The 20265-nt window shown below is 47.8% G+C and overlaps 1 protein-coding gene across 1 annotated transcript in view; it reads right to left on the bottom strand.

Annotated features, from left to right (window-relative positions):
- LOC140389787 (adenylate cyclase type 10-like) overlaps positions 1 to 20265 on the bottom strand; it is a 452930-nt gene that overhangs the window by 14743 nt on the left and 417922 nt on the right. Inside the window, exons 31-32 of the mRNA XM_072474312.1 lie at positions 15707 to 15902; positions 13421 to 13609 (exon numbers count right to left, since the gene is read on the bottom strand). Coding sequence (XP_072330413.1) covers positions 13421 to 13609; positions 15707 to 15902 — 385 coding nt within the window. The remainder of the gene's footprint in view (positions 1 to 13420; positions 13610 to 15706; positions 15903 to 20265) is intronic.

The following is a 20265-nucleotide window of genomic DNA, read 5'->3' as shown; positions in this document are numbered from 1 at the left end:
TGCAAAACAACCAGACAGCAACGAAACCAGCAGCCAGCTGCATAGTAATGTGCGATTCCCAGGCACAATGGCATCACTTAAGGTAAACAAAGCCAAGCCAGACCCCTCGGCGCCAGCAGGAGCCAAGACAAAGGAAGGCCAATGGCCAGCGATCAGGGAACCGCTCCAGCATTGGAGAAATCGATCCAAGTGATCGGAAAGTAGTCCAATCACTTGGAACCAGGCACGTGGACCGCCCCGAAGGGCGGGAAGCCCCTGAGGACTATAAAATAAAGCCCCCAAGTTCAAATCGTCCTTCTTTGGCAGGGTCACTCAGCAACTTGAACCAACACTTGACAGTGAACTGTCTTGTTGCCGCCAAGCAAGTAAGTCTCAAGTCAACGCTCGCTACGAGATAGGCGCTCCTAGCTACCAGTCCATACCAGCTTTTGAATCCCGCAGACTCAGGGCCTGAACGAAAGGCCATTTGTTCCCCTGACCTGGTGGGCCAGTCCGAAGCTAAGTATAGGCCTTTTAGTGATAGGAATAGCTTAGAAAGTAGAGTTTATGCATGAGTAGCGATTTACTGTGTATAATAAATGTGTTTTGACTTGAATCTTACTAATTGGTGTGTTGAGTTATTGATCATAACTTGAACTTGAACCTCGTGGCGGTATCATAAAGATACCTGGCGACTCTAGAGCAAAGGTTAAACAAACAGAGCAAATTACGATTTAAGAGCCAACCAAAAGTTAGCAACATATTACTGGCGACTCCCTGACGGGACCCAATCTAGAAGTGGTTTAACCACTCCGGGAGAACCCAAAATTTGAATTGGAAATCCCACTGGGAACAGAAAAACCACAAGTGTTCAAGCAGTTCTGATCAATCCTCATAATTCAGAAGTGTGTTACTGCATGCGTAACTAACAGGGCTATAAGGTAAACTGATAGATTTTTGTTGCGACAAAACTGTCGGGAGTTTGTATTCCGGAAAATAGCGAAAGCCGTACCCGTAATTACAGCACCGCCTTAGTACCCCTTGTTCCAAATTTTAAGAGAAGTATTTAGAGAGGAAAGATGGCAATGCAGGCGATGCAACGCCTCATAAACCCCGAAGAATTCGTGGTCGCAGCGACCAGCAGTAGAGTAGGACAGTGTCCCGTTTGGGAAGAGGAAATCAGAAAGTACCTCAAAGGGAAAGGATGGCCCCTTTGGAGCGAATTCTGTGAAAATGAGGAAAGAGTTCCTGGGAGTATAGGACATCCTTGGTGGGAGAACCTGAGTGAAATCCATAAGAAAAGCTTGGGAAAAGCTCGCAAGCCGATGGCAATCGTGTCCTGTTTGGCACAATTGCGAGGCACAGAGGAGGTCGTTCGGACGCTCCGTAAAGAGATAGAGGAGACACATCGAATGAGTAAGGTCGATGTGAGCGAGATAGAGGAAGAGAACCTAGAATTAAGAAGGAAGTTAGCAGCAAAGAACAGAGAAGTAGATGATGCCAAGTGGGCACACCAGTCTTGTCTGGCACACCTAAGCAGCTTCCAATCCCAGTACGAAAAGGCCTATCAGGACACGCAATGTGCAGTCCTGGTAAGAGAGGAAACAGAGAAACAGGTAGGGGCATTGCAAAGGCAGTGTAGCGACCTGAAAGCAGCATTAAGAGCACTCCATACTACCACCACGGAGCACATACAAAGCTCACTAGATCACGCAAAGTGCCGGAAGCAGAATGCAGAACTGCAGTCTTTACTTTCAGTTCAGAAAGGATTCCAGAGCACCTTTGGATGCCAGTTAGATGAGGAAGATGGCCTGGATTGGGAAGAATTAAATGAGACCGCGCATAGATATGTTCAGGGAACATGTGCGCAAGGAAAGCCCCAGAAGAGGAAAGCGCCCCAACCTCCCACAGAGCAGATAGTTCATGCACCAATGAATCCAGTAACCACCCACCGCATAGTCACCTCGGAAGGAGACACGGAATTTCTGTACATGACCCCCTTAACCGTGACCCAATTACGGGACGCGTGCGAGAAAATCACACCGTTCCTCCCCACCTCAGACCCCCACCACTTTGCCAGAGTAAAGCAGCAGGCGACCATGTATGGCCTGGACGAGCATGAGCACGTGAAGCTCACAGTTTTGAGTTTAGACCCGTCAGTCGTAGCAGCCTTTCCCGACCCACAGAATGAAAGAGGAGGCACCCTTGAGGAAATGCACGCAGCGATCCTAGATGCGATCGGCTACAACAGAGGTGACCCCGTAGAAGGCCTGAATAAGTGCAGGCAGAAAAAGACAGAACACCCCACAGCGTTTGCTGGACGCCTGTGGATCCATTTCACAGCAGTTTTTGGAAATTTAGAACGCGCCCATTTGTCCCAAGACGGTATGGCCAAATGGACCCGCACCCTTATCTCCCATGCCGCAGAGGCAGGACAAAAAGCCTGTACGAATTATGACCCCTCAGAGGAAGCCCACAATGAGAAATCGGTTTTAAAAAGATTGTCCCGTACCTGGGAGCAGTCTGTACAAAACAAACCCGCAGTTAGGAAACCCGAGGAACAGCAGGCAGAAGCAGACATCCACACAGTGAACACGCACCAGAACCTCGTATGGGCGAGCGAAGGCAGGAACAGCCCCCCACAGAAGCCACAGGAGTGTTACAACTGTGGACAGTTAGGACACTTTGTGAGAGAATGCAATGCCCCACAAAAGCCACAGAGAGCCCAGCAGGCAGGCACTCTGAATAAGACTAGGACAGAGCCCATACATAGTGTGAGCACCCGTTCTACCAGACAGACCTGAACGCTATAGAGATAGCTAGCACCGACCGCACCCTTTTGGCCGTGCTCCAGGAACGGCACGAACAGTTAAGACCCGTGGCTTACGCCTCCAGAGTTTTAGATCATGTGGAGCAGGGATTTTCCTGTGAAAGGCACCTGCTCGCAGTTTTCTGGGCAGTACAGTATTTTTCCTACATAACCGGACTAAACCCCATCACAATCCTCACAGAACACCCCCCCCACTCAACTTTTACTTGACGGACTCAAGGACGGTACAGTTAGTCAGATTAGAGCAGCCAGATGGACCCTTCCTTTGAAGGGACGGGACATCACTGTTCAAAGGACCAAGACCCACACTTTCTTAGCCGATAACCTTCAGTACCCAGGCACCCCCCAAGAATGTGAAATCATCTCACCGCACCACAACACAGGCCCCTTTATCGTGAAAACACCCCCCAGGAAGATAGGTAGTTCACCCCAGAGCCCCCAGCACACAGACACGTGCGCACCTTTGCGAATATATGTGGATGGTTCTTCCACAGTCTTAGAAGGGAAGCGCATTACAGGATGCGGAATTTATGTCGAGGACGCGCAGGGACGCGCACAAGAAGAAATATCACTAAAGCTACCAGGCCACTTAGGCGCGCAAGTGGCAGAACTAGCAGCATTGGCGTACATTGTAGATCACCCAGATTCCTTCCCCAGCCCAGCAGACATATACTCAGACAGCCTCTATGTCTGCAACAGCCTTACAGAATTCCTACCCCTGTGGAAAGCAAGAGGATTTGTTTCCGCAGACGGAAAACCCCTCCCTTCAGCCCCATTGCTCCGCCACATTTTCGAAAAGGTACAGAACAGGACATTCGGAATCGTTAAAGTTCGAAGTCACCACCATTCCTCCCCCCCTGGAAATGTAAAGGCCGACACACTGACCAAAGCAGGTTCCAGGCATGGATATTTTTGGACACCCCTCGAAAGCGCACCAGTGAATGCAGTTCAGGTCTCGCAGACTAATATCGAGGATTTAGTGCAGGCCCAGAAGCAGGATAACAATCTCAGGGAGATTTTGAAAGGAAGATTTACGGCACCTTACGATAGATTTAAAAATGCACTGACCACACATGACGGTGTGGTATGTAAAGACACCCTTTATGTGGTTCCTAAACAGGACAGGAATCAGCTTATTTGTTTGTTCCATGACAGTCATGGGTATCAGGGAATTGATCCCACTACAGCCCACCTCAGGCAGCTCTGTTGGTGGCCAAGTTTAAAAGAAGACGTAACGCATTACGTTGAGAATTGCCTTATATGTGCCCAGAACAATCCGGACAGGTACACAAAGAAAGCTCAACTTAGCCACACCCGCCCCGTTAACGGCCCCTGGACTAACCTCCAGATCAATTTTATAGGACCATTGCCCCCTTGCAGGAATGGTTACAAATACGTATTAGTCGTATTAGTCGTACACTTTTATGAAATGGGTAGAGGCATTCCCATCCAGAACGAACACGGCAAAGACCACCACAAAGATCTTAACCCACCACATCTTTACGAGATGGGGACAACCCGCAGCATTGAATCCGACCAAGGTCCCCATTTTACGGGACGTGTCATGAAGAACGTCCTCACGATATTTGGCATTACCCAAAAATTCCACATTGCTTACCACCCCCAGTCAAGTGGTATCATGGAGCGCATGAATCAGACCCCAAAATCAACCCTCAGAAAAATGGTCCAACAGAACAACACCACTTGGGATTCAGTCCTCCCTTTTGCGTTGATGTTTTTGACAAATACTGCCTCAACATCCATAGGTTACACCCCACACACTCTCATGACCGGACGCCCCATGAAAGGCACTGAATTTGTATTAGGATTGGACTTGACCAGCCCCGAAGTGACGGCCCTCACACATGAGAACGCAGTAAAGCAGTTAGTCGAGAATGTAAAAACGGCTCAGCTAGCAGCCGCCGTAAGATTAGGCACATGGAAGAAACAGAGCAAGGCCTATTTCGACAAGACAGTGCATGTGACTGAGCTTGAGGTAGGACAGCAGGTCATGCTCTCAATTTACAACCCCAGCACATTCCTGTCACCAAAGTATTCGGGTCCGTACTCCATTGCGGACAAAGTAAGCCCCTCCGTCTATAAAATTAGGTACCCCAACGGAAAGACTGCGTGGTTCCATATCAACCAGCTTAAGGCATATGGCCCACAGTCCAACCACGCACACCACGTCATGCTCGACGCAGCAGACCACACCCTGCCCACACCCAACGTATCCCTACCCTCCCCCAACACGCCCACCACATCCACGGATTCATCCTCGACTCCACCCCCGACCTCTAGACGCCGCCCCGGAACGCCCACAGACAGCAGCAGCGGCGACAGCGACTGTGACACAGGCAATAGCCATAGCACGCCTCCCTACTATCCCCATGCAACAGGACCCACACCCAGCGAATCTGACCATGATTCGGGTGATCCCTTCCTCATCACATTCCTCAATAAACCCCACCAAAGACCACTGCCCTACGATTATGACCCCGATTCCGTCCCCACAGAACTAGACACCACCTTTTGGCACCGCGACAACTCATTCAGGCTTGTCCGGAACGACGAGATGGACCCCAAATCGCACCATGCTGCCCATCAACCCTTATACATTCAAGAGTATGGCATCCGGGAGAAGATGACGACTTTGAGTCTGACTCCCAAAGCGAGAACCCTGTTCGCAACCGATAACTGAGGTGTTCAGATGATGGTTTAAAAAGGAGCCGCTTGGGAGAAATGGTGTCCTTTCTGATGGAACCTGCAGCATGTTTAATGTTGTTTGTAGTGGTATTGTTAAATGTTGTTTGTAAGATCGGATATTTTTTCCACGGCCCCACGCCTTATTTTTCGGCCGAAATGTCTGAGAACTTGCCCGCACGCTCATCGGCAGAAACCGCTGAGAACTTGCAAAACCCCCATTCAAAACTGCCCTTCTGGTCCGAAGGTAGAACCAATACGGCAACCCCCCACGATGACTACATTTTTGCCCGTTCTTGTCGGTTGCTCAGGCAGTGGAGAAACGGCATTGGTCTCCGCCCTGCCTGAGGAACCCCCGCCCTCTGGTCAGCTACGTTCAGGTAGAGAACACACGGCATTGGTCGCCATCCTACCCGGGGATTCCATCCAATTCTTACCCGTCGCGGCCCATCCGCAACTCATTTCAGCACTCTTGGTTCAAAAAGGTTTTGTTTTGTTTTCAGGCGACCCTTACGTTGCCAGCCCTATGCTATTTACATCCTCAAACATTTGGATGGTAAATCGCACAGCCTGCGAGACGGCTCGCACTGTTTCAGGCAGTGATCATAATATGGTAGAATTCAATCTCCAATTTGAAAGAAAGAAGGTAGAATCAGATGTAAAGGTGTTACAGTTAAATAAATGTAACTACAGGGGCATGAGGGAGGAACAGACGAAAATCGACTGGGAGCAGAGCCTAGTGGGAAAGACAGTAGAACAGCAATGGCAGGAGTTTCTGGGAATAATTGAGGACACAGTACAGAGGTTCATCCCAAGAAAAGAAAGGTTATCAGAGGGGGTTTAGGCAGCCATGGCTGACAAAGGAAGTTAGGGAATGCATCAAAGCAAAAGAGAAAGCCTATAATGTGGCAAAGAGTAGTGGGAAGTCAGAAGATTGGGAAGGCTACAAAAACAAACAGAGGATAACAAAGCGAGAAATAAGGAAAGAGAGGATCAAATATGAAGGTAGGCTAGCCAGTAACATTAGGAATGATAGTAAAAGTTTCTTTAAATACATTAAAAACAAACGGGAGGCAAAAGTTGACATTGGGCTGCTCCAAAATGACGTTGGTAATCTAGTGATGGGAGACAAGGAAATAGCTGAGGAACTAAATAAGTACTTTGCGTCAGTCTTCACAGTAGAAGACATGAGTAATATCCCAACAATTCAGGAGAGTCAGGGGGCAGAGTTGAATATGGTAGCCATCACAAAGGAGAAAGTGCTAGAGAAACTAAGAGGTCTAAAAATTGATAAATCTCCAGGCCCAGATGGGCTACATCCTAGAGTTCTAAAGGAGATAGCTGAAGAAATAGTGGAGGCGTTAGTTATGATCTTTCAAAAGTCACTGGAGTCAGGGAAAGTCCCAGAGGATTGGAAAATCGCTGTTGTAACCCCCCTGTTCAAGAAGGGAACAAGGAAAAAGATGGAAAATTATAGGCCAATTAGCCTAACCTCGGTTGTTGGCAAGATTCTAGAATCCATTGTTAAGGATGAGATTTCTAAATTCTTGGAAGTGCAGGGTCGGATTAGGACAAGTCAGCATGGATTTAGTCTGGGGAGGTCGTGCCTGACAAACCTGTTAGAGTTCTTTGAAGAGATAACAAATAGGTTAGACCAAGGAGAGCCAATGGATGTTATCTATCTTGACTTCCAAAAGGCCTTTGATAAGGTGCCTCACAGGAGACTGCTGAGTAAAATAAGGGCCCATGGTATTCGAGGCAAGGTACTAACATGGATTGACGATTGGCTGTCAGGCAGAAGGCAGAGAGTTGGGATAAAAGGTTCTTTTTCGGAATGGCAACCGGTGACGAGTGGTGTCCCGCAGGGTTCAGTGTTGGGGCCCCAGCTGTTCTCTTTATACATTAACGATCTCGATGATGGGACTGGGGGCATTCTGGCTAAGTTTGCCGATGATACAAAGATAGGTGGAGGGGCAGGAAGTATGGAGGAGGTGGGGAGGCTGCAGAAAGATTTAGACAGTTTAGGAGAGTGGTCCAAGAAATGGCTGATGAAATTCAACGTGGGCAAGTGCGAGGTCTTGCACTTTGGAAAAAAGAATAGAGGCATGGACTATTTTCTAAACGGTGACAAAATTCATAATGCTGAAATGCAAAGGGACTTGGGAGTCCTAGTCCAGGATTCTCTAAAGGTAAACTTGCAGGTTGAGTCCATAATTAAGAAAGCAAATGCAATGTTGTCATTCATCTCAAGAGGCTTGGAATATAAAAGCAGGGATGTACTTCTGAAGCTTTATAAAGCATTAGTTAGGCCCCATTTAGAATACTGTGAGCAATTTTGGGCCCCACACCTCAGGAAGGACATACTGGCACTGGAGCGGGTACAGTGGAGATTCACACGGATGATCCCAGGAATGGTAGGCCTAACATACGATGAACGTCTGAGGATCCTGGGATTATATTCATTGGAGTTTAGGAGGTTGAGGGGAGATCTAATAGAAACTTACAAAATAATGAGTGGCTTGGATAGGGTGGATGTAGGGAAGTTGTTTCCATTAGCAGGGGAGACTAGGACCCGGGGGCACAGCCTTAGAATAAAAGGGTGTCACTTTAGAACAGAGATGAGGAGAAATTTCTTCAGCCAGAGAGTGGTGGGTCTGTGGAATTCATTGCCACAGAGGGCGGTGGAGGCCGGGACGTTGAGTGTCTTTAAGACAGAAGTTGATAAATTCTTGATTTCTCGAGGAATTAAGGGCTATGGAGAGAGAGCGGGTAAATGGAGTTGAAATCAGTCATGATTGAATGGTGGAGTGGACTCGATGGGCCGAATGGCCTTACTTCCGCTCCTATGTCTTATGGTCTTATGGTCTTATGGTTTCAGTATTTTTAAGTGTGTCTTGTCCTGAATATTCGGTTTTTTTTTAAATGAGGGAGTCACACATGGTGACAAATTGTAAAGGGAGAATTGGCACAAAAGGACAGACATACTAACAGACGAGATATTAAACCAAGATACTAACAGACACTATCCTTGATCTCACAGAACCCCAGAAGTTCGAGGAAAAGAGACGGAACGGAAAGGAAGAGACAAAAAGGAACGAAGACAACAATGAAGACGGCATACGTGTTTTTCGTCATAATGTATACCCGGTTGCGCGCGAACGCGAACCCCTTGACCCCAAACCCCCCGCCCCCAGCCGTCAATGATTCAATTCCTCATAGCACACAGAACCCCGAGATAGTCTCTGATACACCATCATGGTGTGATAAGCTCATAATGTGGTACTCCCTTTTCCTACGTAGTCGAATCTCTATTAGTGTTGGTGCTACTCTGCAGCATCGTGCAGATTATCTGCATGAGGACATGGAGAAGGAGAGCCTACCGCGCTAGCACCCCGGTATAAAGAATGAGATCCCCTATTTTCGGTTTTCACCAGGCCCCCGAATCCGTCGATCTATAATAAAGGACATTCGTTTGCGTTCTTCTGTAAATAAAGAAATGGAAAGATTGTACAACCCTGTGCTTGACTGCCAAGCCAGGAAAAATGTAAATGCTGCTTTTGTTTTGTATTGTTTAGGAAGTTAGTATGATTGAATGTTTGAGTGAGTGTAGTTTATTAAGGACAGTTAGAGGTACCGTTTTTTTATTTTGTAATGCATGTCCCTGTTTTGACATAGCGCCACATAGAAATTGTTAGTTAAAATTTTTCTTGCACAGTTATGGTCAGTGTAGAGGCCATAGAAGAATGCTCGCCGGGTCAGGGAATGAAGACAACGCAGCTATGTGATCCTTCACGATTCGCGTTAGGATCACAAGGAGGAAGTGTAGCCACCTGAGTTGGCCACTTCCAGACTTAAAATGGAGAACTGCAAAGGCTGAAGGGAAATTCAGCCAACACAGGCAAAGACTAGCAAATACAGAAATCATGTCTATTGGAACCTGACAGCACCTAAACCAGCAGCCATCTGCATAGTAATGTAGCAGCCATCTACATAGTAATGTGCGATTCCCAGGCACAATGGCAACAGTTATGGTAAACAAAGCCAAGCCAGACCCCTTGGCGCCGGCAGGAGCCAAGACAAAGGAAGGCCAACGGACACTTAGGGACCGTCCAGCGATCAGGGAACCGCTCCAGCATTGGAGAAATCGATCCAAGTGATCGGAAAGTAGTCCAATCACTTGGAACCAGGCACGGGGTCCGCCCCGAAGGGCGGGAAGCCCCTGGGGACTATAAAGTAAAGCCCCCAAGTTCAAATCGTCCTTCTTTGGCAGGGTCACTCAGCAACTTGAACCAACCCTTGACAGTGATCTGTCTTGTTGTCGCCAAGCAAGTAAGTCTCAAGTCAATGCTCGCTACGAGATAGGTGCTCCTTACCAGCTTTTGTATCCTGCAGACTCAGGACTTGAACGAAAGGCCATTTGTTCCCCTGACCTGGTGGGCCAGTCCGAAGCAACGTATAGGCCTTTTAGTGATAGAAATAGCCTAGAAAATAGAGCTGACGCATGAGTAGCGATTTACTGTGTATAATAAATGTGTTTTGATTTGAATCTTACTAATTGGTGTGTTGAGTTATTGATCATTACTTGAACTTGAACCTCGTGGCGGTATCATAAAGATACCTGGTGACTCTAGAGCAAAGGTTAAACAAACAGAGCAAATTACGATTTAAGAGCCAACCAAAAGTTAGCAACAAGGGTCAGCCACAGGGCAGCCAGTGCCACCTGGGAGGCAGTGGCTGCACCAGTCAGTGCAGGGAATGTCTCCAGGAGGAACACCAGCCAGTGCCATAAGAAGCAAACCGAACTCCTCCGGGCTGCACAGGTGAGTTGGCATGAGCCCTCTGGCACCGGTCTCGCCTCCCTCCTCAAAGCACTGCAATTGGTACCGCAACAACCTCACCTAGCACAATACCAGCCAGCATACCCTGCACACCACACCAATGCCCAGCAGCAGTGCCCATGCCTGTTCCCCGCCGTAGCCTCCCCGCCCCACAATGCATGAACCATGCGGGTAATGATGCCCTTCTCTGTCCCCACAGAAGAAGTTGTCCCACAACAGACCAGAAAGGGCACAGATAGGCAGCAGGGTGCCGGACATCAGAGTCCTCGTCCCCTATCAGGAATGGGCCCTGGAGGTTGACCGAGGACAGATCGGTCACCAGCGTCAATATTGGCCTGCGTTGCTGAGTGAGTATCCACCGGTCCCCATCCAGATGACCTGCCATCTGTTGTTCACTGTTGTTCATTCATGCCAGGCATAATGATCCTTCCCTCTCACTGAACACATGTCTATTCTCTCGCAGGATCTCCATCCTATGGTGCTGGCCCATCTGCGGTGGCTGCCCGCTGTCCCCCGCTGTCGAAAAGAGCACCTCGGAGGAGAGTCCCGTGGATGCCACCATCGAGGCATCACAGCTGCCATCCCCACCCTCCACCAATGCAGATATACGCAATTCAGTGGATGAAGATAGTGGACAGGTTTCTGAGCACAATCCTTTATTAATATTAATAATCTTTAATGTCAAAAGTAGGCTTATATTAACACTGCAATGAAGTTACTGTGAAAATCCCCTAGTCGCCACATTCCGGCGCCTGTTCGGGTACACAGGGAGAATTCAGAATGACCAAATTATCTAACAGCACGTCTTTCAGGACTTCTGGGAGGAAACTGGAGCACCCGGAGGAAACACACGCAGACACGGGGAGAACAGGCAGACAGTGCCCGAAGCTGGGAATTGAACCTGTGACCCTGGAACTGTGAAGCAATAGTGCTAACCACTGTGCTACTGTGCTGTCCATGCTTCAGTAAATTAAGTGTCGCAAATAGTGCTGAACATAGTGTAATCATCAGTGAACATCCCCACTTTTGACCTATGTTGAAAGGAAGGTCATTGATGACGCAGCTGAGATAGTTGGGCCTAGGACACGATCCTGAGGAACTACTGCAGTGATGTTCTTGGGCTGAGATGATTGACTTCCAGCCACCACAACCATCTTCCTTTTTGCCAGGTATGACTCCAACCAGTGGAGAGTTTTTCCCCTGATTCCCATTGATTCCAGTTTTGCTAGGGCTCCTTGATTCCATACTCGATCAAATACGACCTTGATCTCAAGGGCAGTCATTCTGACCTCATCTCTGGAATTCAGTTCTTTAGTCCATGTTTGAACCAAGGCTGTAATGAGGTCAGGAGCCGAGTAACTTTGACCAGAACCCAAACTGAGCATCAGTGAGCAGATTATAGCTAAACGAGTGGCATTTAATACACTATCGATAATCCCTTCCATCACCTTACTGATGATTGAGAGTAGATTAATGGGAAGGTAATTGACTGTGTTGGGTTTGTCCTGCTTTTGTATAGAGGACATACCTGGGAAATGTTCCACATTGCCAGGGAGATACCAGAAATGTAGCTGTACTGGAACAGCTTGGCTAGGTGCGTAGCAAGTTCTGGAGCACTTCTTCAGTACTATTGCCAGAATATTGTCAGAACCCACAGTCGTTGCAGTATCTAGTGCCTTCAGCATTTTTGAAATCACATGGAATTAATCAAATTGGCATCTGTGATGTTGGACACATCCAGGGAGGCTGAGATGGATCATCCACTCAACACTTCAGGCTGAAGATTGATGCGAATGCTGCCTCCTTACCTTTTACACTGATGTGCTGGGCTCGTCCATCATTGAGGATGGAGATATTTGTAAAGCCTCGTCCTCCAGTGAGTTGTTTAATTGTCCACTACCATTCACAAGTGAATGTGGCAGGACTACTGAGCTTAGATCTGATCCATTGGTTTTGAATTGCTTAGCTCTGTCTATTACTTGCTGCTTATGTTGTTTGGCATTGCAAGTCGTCCTGTGCTGTAGCTTCACCAGGTTGACACCTCATTTTTTGGTGTGTCTTTTGCAGGTTCTGACATGTCCTCCTGCACTCTTCATTGAATAAGGGTTGATCCCTTGACTTTGTGCAAGGGTAGAGTGGGGGATATGCTGGGCCATGAAGTTACAGATCGTGGTTGACTACAATTCTGCTGCTTCTGATGGCCCACAGTGCCTTGTGCATGTCCAGGCTTGAGTTGCTGGATCTGTTTGAAGCCTATCCCATTTAGCACGGTGGTAGTGGTAGTGCCACACAACATAATGGAGGGTATTCTCAATGTGAAGACTGGACATCATCTCCACAAGGACTGTGCATTTATCATTCTTACTGATACTGTCATGAACAGGTGCATCTACAGTAGGTAGGTTAGTAAGGATGAGGTCAAGTATGTTTTTCACTCTTGTTGGATCCCTCACCACCTGCCTCAGACTGAATCTAGGAGCTATGCCCTTTAGGATCCCGCCAGATTTGTGGTAGTACTACGGCGCCTCTCTTGGTGATGGTCATTGAAGTCCCCCACCAGAGTAAATTCTGCACGCTTGCAATCCTCAGTGCTTCCTCCAAGTGGAGTTCAACATGGAGGAGTACTGATTCATCTGTTGGGGGGGAGGGTAACAGTAGATGGTAATCAGTAAGAGGGTTCCTTGTCCATGTTTGACCTGATGCCAGGAGACTTCTGCCAATGGGACAGGATATACTCAAGGGTGGTGATGGTGTTGGGACATTGTCTGTAAGGCATGATTCTGTGTGTATGACTATGTCAGGCTGTTGCTTGACGAGTCTGTGAGACAGCTCTCCCACTTTTGGCACAAGATCCCGATTGTTAATAACAAGGACTTTGCCGGGTCGATGAGGCTGAGTTTGCAGTTGTTGTTTGCTCTTGTAAGTGCCTTGGGGTGTTTGATATGTTAAAAGTGCTTTATAAATACAAATTCTTATTTAATATGCCTGTAACTGCATTTCTTTCTTAATCGTTAACTTATTTTGCTAACAGTCAGACAAAACCACAAGCACAAAAATAGATAGCACTTACTTGACTTATCTTTATCCAGTTTTCTTCTAATACATTTCCATGTGCATTGCTAAAACTTAAAGCATGTTGAAGAAGGCGGTTTGCATGTCCCACTTGGCCAGCTAACATATAGCAATAAGCTTTCAGATGAAAGAGTCGTGGATAGAAAACTGGGCAGGTGTTACATCGTTGTTTGAATTCACGCAGGTACTAATAAAATTTGAAATTAAATGTCATTTATTATTGCACATTTTAAAACCATATGGTGGTATTTACAAAAATAACTATTGCATTATAATTAGATGCAAATTCATCAGAACGAACTAGGAGACAGCTCTCTAAATTTCTGTCAGAAGTCTCTTCACATGGTGACTAAACAAACATAAAGCCAACACGAAGGTACTTAAATGTTATTAACATAGAACAAATTGTGCTTTATGAAGATGGGAATAAACGCACCATAAGACTGGTTAATGAGTTAGATTTTGCAGTAACGGCGAAGCAATGATGTTCACCACTGACCTTGATGAAAGTCATTCACAAAGGTCTATTGATTTCTCTCTGTGGTGCAAATTTGTCCTTCAATGATATCAGTTTCAATCTGGTGCCAAGTCATGGGAACCTTAATGTGTCCAGCAGTAAGCGATGTCATCAAGCAAGCTGAGTTGCCAATCACATTGAAGTATTGTCACTGACAGCCAAGTCACAAAGTAAAAAAACACTAAATCCCTTCATTTTTAATTTAAAATTTTACAGAGAGAAAATAAAAGATTGGGACGTATACATGGGACTATCGTAGAAACTAAAATATCATGAATTAACTCCTTTAAAAAAAAATGTTTCAATTTTTCATGGGAGGTGAACATTGCTGGTAAGGGAGAAGATCTATTCTGATGAAAGGTCACAGACTGGAAACATTAACTCTATTTCTCTCTCCACAGATGCTGAACCTGCTAACTATTGCCAACACTTTTTAACATACCACAAATATCATCCTTTGTGCTAGATAGACTTTAATCAGTGGAGAGGTTTCCCCCAATTCTTATTTACTTCAATTTTCCGAAGGATCCTTAATGCCACATTCAGTCAAGTGTCCTTTGATGTCAGAGCAGTTACCCTCATATTGGGCGGTATTCTCCCATTCGGCGGCAGAGTATCCACGCCGTTGCGTATCACGACGGCGTGAATGGGCCGCTGGGAGTACCGATTCTGGCCCCTACAGGGGGCCAGCACGGCGCTGGAGCAGTTCACATCGCTCCAGCATCCCATTCCGGCATGAACTGTGCGCCGCGGGATCCGCGCATGTCCATTGGCGCCGGCGTCAACAAGAACATGCAAAGTGCGTCGGCGCTAACCCGCACATGCGCGGTGGCCTCACTCAACGCACCGGCCCCGACGCAACAGGGCGCGGGAGTTCAGGGGCCAGCGCGTAAGAAAATAGGCCCGGGGAGCAAGAGGCCGATCGGTGGGCCCCCATTGGGGGCCAGGCCCCATCGGAGGCTCCCCTGGGCTCGGAGCCCCCTTTCCCCACCCACCCCACAGGCTGCCCCCCGACCGTGCGCGCAGAGTTCCCGACGGCTGTGACCAGGTGTGGACGGCGCCGATGTGACTCTGCCTTTTTAGAGCAGCCGCCCAGCCCATTCGGGCCGGAGAATCGGCGGCCCGGCGGCGTAGAGTGGCCCCGCGACCAGCACCGTGCCAAACGCGCCGGCGCAATGCCGCCGGTTCTCCACTCTATGGAGAATCTCTGCCTGCGTCGTGGCGGCGTGGTACAGTTGCGGGGATTGTCCAGCCTGGTGCAGGGCTGGGAGAATCCCGCCCATCATCTCTGGAATTCAGCTCTTTTGTCCATGTTTGGACCAAAGCTGTGATGAGACCTGGAGCTGAATGGTCCAGGCAGAACCTGGACTGAGCATTGGTGTTGCGAAAGAAGGAATCCAGTGTTAAAAAGGGCTTGGTAATTCGCTCAGTTGCTTTTCCACCAGACCCAAACAGGTTGGAACCTAGTCCAGGGAAAGCCGGATGAGAGCAGGGTGACATTGGGATCTTAACACAAGACCAGTTTACTTCACTATATACCAATACCTGCCTTTACTTGGCTGGAAAGTTCTATGCAAATCCAAGGAATATGTAACAAAATTAACCCATAACATCTGCTGGGCAAACAAAGTTCTTCAAAATATATCTCATCATCATGATTCTTTTGGGTAGGATAAAATGTCACTTTTCCAGCGTTTTGTTTTAATTGTTAAAACGTATGTCATTCTGAAATTGAGAACTTTAATACAATAAGGAAAAAAATCATACCTCTTTTGTCTGCTGGTAGACCTCCATGACAGTTTCCTGCCTTTCCCACAATGCCTTTCTAAACACCAAAATCTGACACTCCAAAAACTTGGAATAACCATACATTGAGAATAGTGAAGCGTTCGTGTAGACCACCAGTCGCTTTGCCATTTTAAATGCTGGGCGAGCTTTGTTCCAATCTGACAATCTAGAATACCTGTTTGACCAAATTTAAATATAAGCAGTGTAATATATTACAGCTAAAAACATTGAATAATATTTTCCATATATCCTAGTAAACCCACTTAGCCTTTTGGACACTAAGGGGCAATTTAGCATGATCAATCCACCTAACCTGGACATCTTTGGACTGTGGGAGGAAACCGGAGCCCCCGGAGAAAACCCACACAGACACGGCGAGAATATGTAATCTTCACAAAGACAGTCACCCGAGGCTGCAGTTGAACCCGGGTCCCTGGAGCTGTGAGGCAGCAGCGCTAACCGCTGTGCCACCGTGCTGTTATTTTAGAAACCTTGGCCACATCAATCCTGAGCTCTCTAAACCTATATTGGCAACTTATGTGCTTTGAACAAGGAACTAACTTTGTGATCCTGTTCTAAACCATATCCAGATCTTCTATCACCCATCCAAGTCTGGAAATCTGAAATAAAGACAAGGGGCGAAATTCTCCCGAAACGGCGCGATGTCCGCCGACTGGCGCCCAAAACGGCACCAATCAGACGGGCATCGAGCCGCCCCAAAGGTGCGGAATGCTCCGCATCTTTGGGGGCCAAGCCCCAACATTGAGGGGCTAGGCCCGCGCCGGACGGATTTCCGCCCCGCCAGCTGGCGCGGAAATGACATCTCCGGGCGGCACATGCGCGGGAGCGTCAGCGGCCGCTGACAGTTTCCCACGCATGCGCAGTGGAGGGAGTCTCTTCCGCCTCCGCCATGGTGGAGACCGTGGCGGAGGTGGAAGGGAAAGAGTGCCCCCACGGCACAGGCCCGCCCGCGGATCGGTGGGCCCCGATCGCGGGCCAGGCCACCGTGGGGGCACCCCCCCCGGGGCCAGATCGCCCCGCGCCCCCCCCCCCCCCCCAGGACCACGGAGACTGCCCACGCCGCCTGGTCCCGCCGGTAAGGTAGGTGGTTCAATTTACGCCGGCGGGACAGGCAATTTATCGGCGGGACTTCGGCCCATCCGGGCCGGAGAATCGAGCGGGGGGGGCACGCCAACTGGCGTGGCGCGATTCCCGCCCCCGCCGAATCTCCAGTGCCGGAGACTTCAGCAACCGGCAGGGGCGGGATTCACGCCAGCCCCCGGCGATTCTCCGACCCGGCCGGGGGGTGGGTCGGAGAATCTCGCCCAAGATACTAGAAAGACTCAACAAGTCAGGTTGTGACCTTTCATCAACATTCACTCTTCACAGATGTCGCCAGGTCTGCTGAGTATTTCCAGCATTTTCTGTTCTTACACCAATTCCCCATCATGTGAGTGGTGCTAAAATTGGATATGAGATTCAAACTTAGGTTAACCAAGGTTTTATACAAAGAAAACATGGCACGCTGTGCTTTAGGGTGAGTTGTCCTATGTATACAACCAAGTTTTCTGTTTGCCTTAGTTATAACTTCACAACATTCATCATGAATCTTGTTGCACTAAGAAATCCAGACCCCAATTCTTTGCCAGGGGGCAACCACTGAAATCCCCACCCTACAATCTCTGTGAGAGGTTCCCCAAATTATAATGCTCCAGCCTCATTGACGTCATTCCAGCAAGTTGCCCATCTGAAACAGATGTTGTCAGACAAGAATTGAAGTGCATAAGTTGGGAACATAGGATGTCAGGGAAGGACACAAGTGAAATGTGGAACTTGTTCAAGGAACAGGTACCACGTGTCCTTGATATGTATGTCCCTGTCAGGCAGGGAAGAGATGGTCGAGTGAGGGAACCATGGTTGACAAGAGAGGTTGAATGTCTTGTTAAGAGGAAAAAGGAGACTTATGTAAGGCTGAGGAAACAAGGTTCAGACAGGGCATTGGAGGGATACAAGCTAGCCAGGAGGGAACTGAAGAAAGGGATTAGGGGAGCTAAGAGAGGGCATGAACAATCTTTGGCGGGTAGGATCAAGGAAAACCCCAAGGCCTTTTACACATATGTGAGAAATATGAGAATGACTAGAGCGAGGGTAGGTCCGATCAAGGACAGTAGCGGGAGATTGTGTATTGAGTCTGAAGAGATAGGAGAGGTCTTGAACGAGTACTTTTCTTCTGTATTTACAAATGAAAGGGACGATATTGTTGGAGAGGAAGATGTGTTGGGCATTTTGAAAAACTTGAGGATAGACAAGTCCCCCGGGCCTGACGGGATATATCCAAGGATTCTATGGGAAGCAAGAGATGAAATTGCAGAGCCGTTGACAATGATCTTTTCGTCCTCACTGTCAACAGGGGTGGTACCAGGGGATTGGAGAGTGGCGAATGTCGTGCCCCGGTTCAAAAAAGGGACTAGGGATAACCCTGGGAATTACAGGCCAGTTAGTCTTACTTCGGTGGTAGGCAAAGTCATGGAAAGGGTACTGAAGGATAGGATTTCTGAGCATCTGGAAAGACACTGCTTGATTAGGGATAGTCAGCACGGATTTGTGAGAGGTAGGTCTTGCCTTACAAGTCTTATTGAATTCTTTGAGGAGGTGACCAAGCATGTGGATGAAGGTAAAGCAGTGGATGTAGTGTACATGGATTTTAGTAAGGCATTTGATAAAGTTCCCCATGGTAGGCTTCTGCAGAAAGTAAGGAGGCATGGGATAGTGGGAAATTTGGCCAGTTGGATAACGAACTGGCTCACCGATAGAAGTCAGAGAGTGGTGGTGGATGGCAAATATTCAGCCTGGATCCCAGTTACCAGTGGCGTACCGCAGGGATCAGTTCTGGGTCCTCTGCTGTTTGTGATTTTCATTAATGACTTGGATGAGGGAGTTGAAGGGTGGGTCAGTAAATTTGCAGACGATACAAAGATTGGTGGAGTTGTGGATAGTAAAGAGGGCTGTTGTCGGCTGCAAAGAGACATAGAAAGGATGCAGAGCTGGGCTGAGAAGTGGCAGATGGAGTTTAACCCTGAAAAGTGTGAGGTTGTCCATTTTGGAAGGACAAATATGAATGTGGAATACAGGTAGAGTTCTTGGCAATGTGGAGGAGCAGAGAGATCTTGGGGTCTCTGTTCATACATCTTTGAAAGTTGCCACTCAAGTGGATAGAGCTGTGAAGAAGGCCTATGGTGTGCTCGCGTTCATTAACAGATGGATTGAATTTAAGAGCCGTGAGGTGATGATGCAGCTGTACAAAACTTTGGTAAGGCCACATTTGGAGTACTGTGTACAGTTCTGGTCGCCTCATTTTAGGAAGGATGTGGAAGCTTTGGAAAAGGTGCAAAGAAGATTTACCAGGATGTTGCCTGGAATGGAGAGTAGGTCTTACGAGGAAAGGTTGAGGGTGCTAGGCCTTTTCTCATTAGAACGGAGAAGGATGAGTGGCGACTTGATAGAGGTTTATAAGATGATCAGGGGAATAGATAGAGTAGACAGTCAGAGACTTTTTCCCCGGGTGGAACAAACCATTACAAGGGGCATAGATTTAAGGTGAAAGGTGGAAGATTTAGGAGGGATATCAGAGGTAGGTTCTTTACCCAGAGAGTAGTGGGGGCATGGAATGCACTGCCTGTGGAAGTAGTTGAGTCGGAAACATTAGGGACCTTCAAGCAGCTATTGGATAGGTACATGGATTACGGTAAAATGATATAGTGTAGATTTATTTGTTCTTAAGGGCAGCACGGTAGCATTGTGGATAGCACAATTGCTTCACAGCTCCAGGGTCCCAGGTTCGATTCCGGCTTGGGTCACTGTCTGTGCGGAGTCTGCACGTCCTCCCTGTGTCTGCGTGGGTTTCCTCCGGGTGCTCCGGTTTCCTCCCACAGTCCAAAGATGTGCAGGTTAGGTGGATTGGCCATGATAAATTGCCCTTCGTGTCCAAAATTGCCTTGGTGTTGGGTGGAGGTGTTGAGTTTGGGTAGGGTGCTCTTTCCAAGAGCCGGTGCAGACTCAAAGGGCCGAATGGCCTCCTTCTGCACTGTAAATTCAATGATAATCTATGATTAATCTAGGACAAAGGTTCGGCACAACATCGTGGGCCGTAGGGCCTGTTCTGTGCTGTATTTTCTATGTTCTATGTTCAATGTTCTATGTAAAGAGACAGCTGGCCATCTGCTATGACATGAAAGCTAGGTGAGTCGCAGGTTGCCCACTGACATTTGATTGGATTGGATTGGATTTGTTTATTGTCATATTAACCAAGGTACAGTGAAAAATATTGTTCTGTGTACAGTTCAGACAGATCATTATGTACATGAAAATGAAATACATAGGGCAAACATAAAATGCACAATGTGTATACATTCTGATATGTTATTGGGGTTCAGTTGAATCTTGCAGATGAAGGTACGGGTGACTTGTATGCCAATAATAGTGCACCTGCTCTTCCTCGCCTCACAAAGAAGAGCTTATTACTCAATCTTTTGGAGCCT

The sequence above is a fragment of the Scyliorhinus torazame genome, chromosome 2 (genome assembly GCF_047496885.1).
Source record: "Scyliorhinus torazame isolate Kashiwa2021f chromosome 2, sScyTor2.1, whole genome shotgun sequence".
Classification (NCBI taxonomy): Eukaryota; Metazoa; Chordata; class Chondrichthyes; order Carcharhiniformes; family Scyliorhinidae; genus Scyliorhinus; species Scyliorhinus torazame.
Note: the sequence above shows the minus strand (reverse complement) of the source record. Positions and strands in the feature narration are given on the sequence as shown.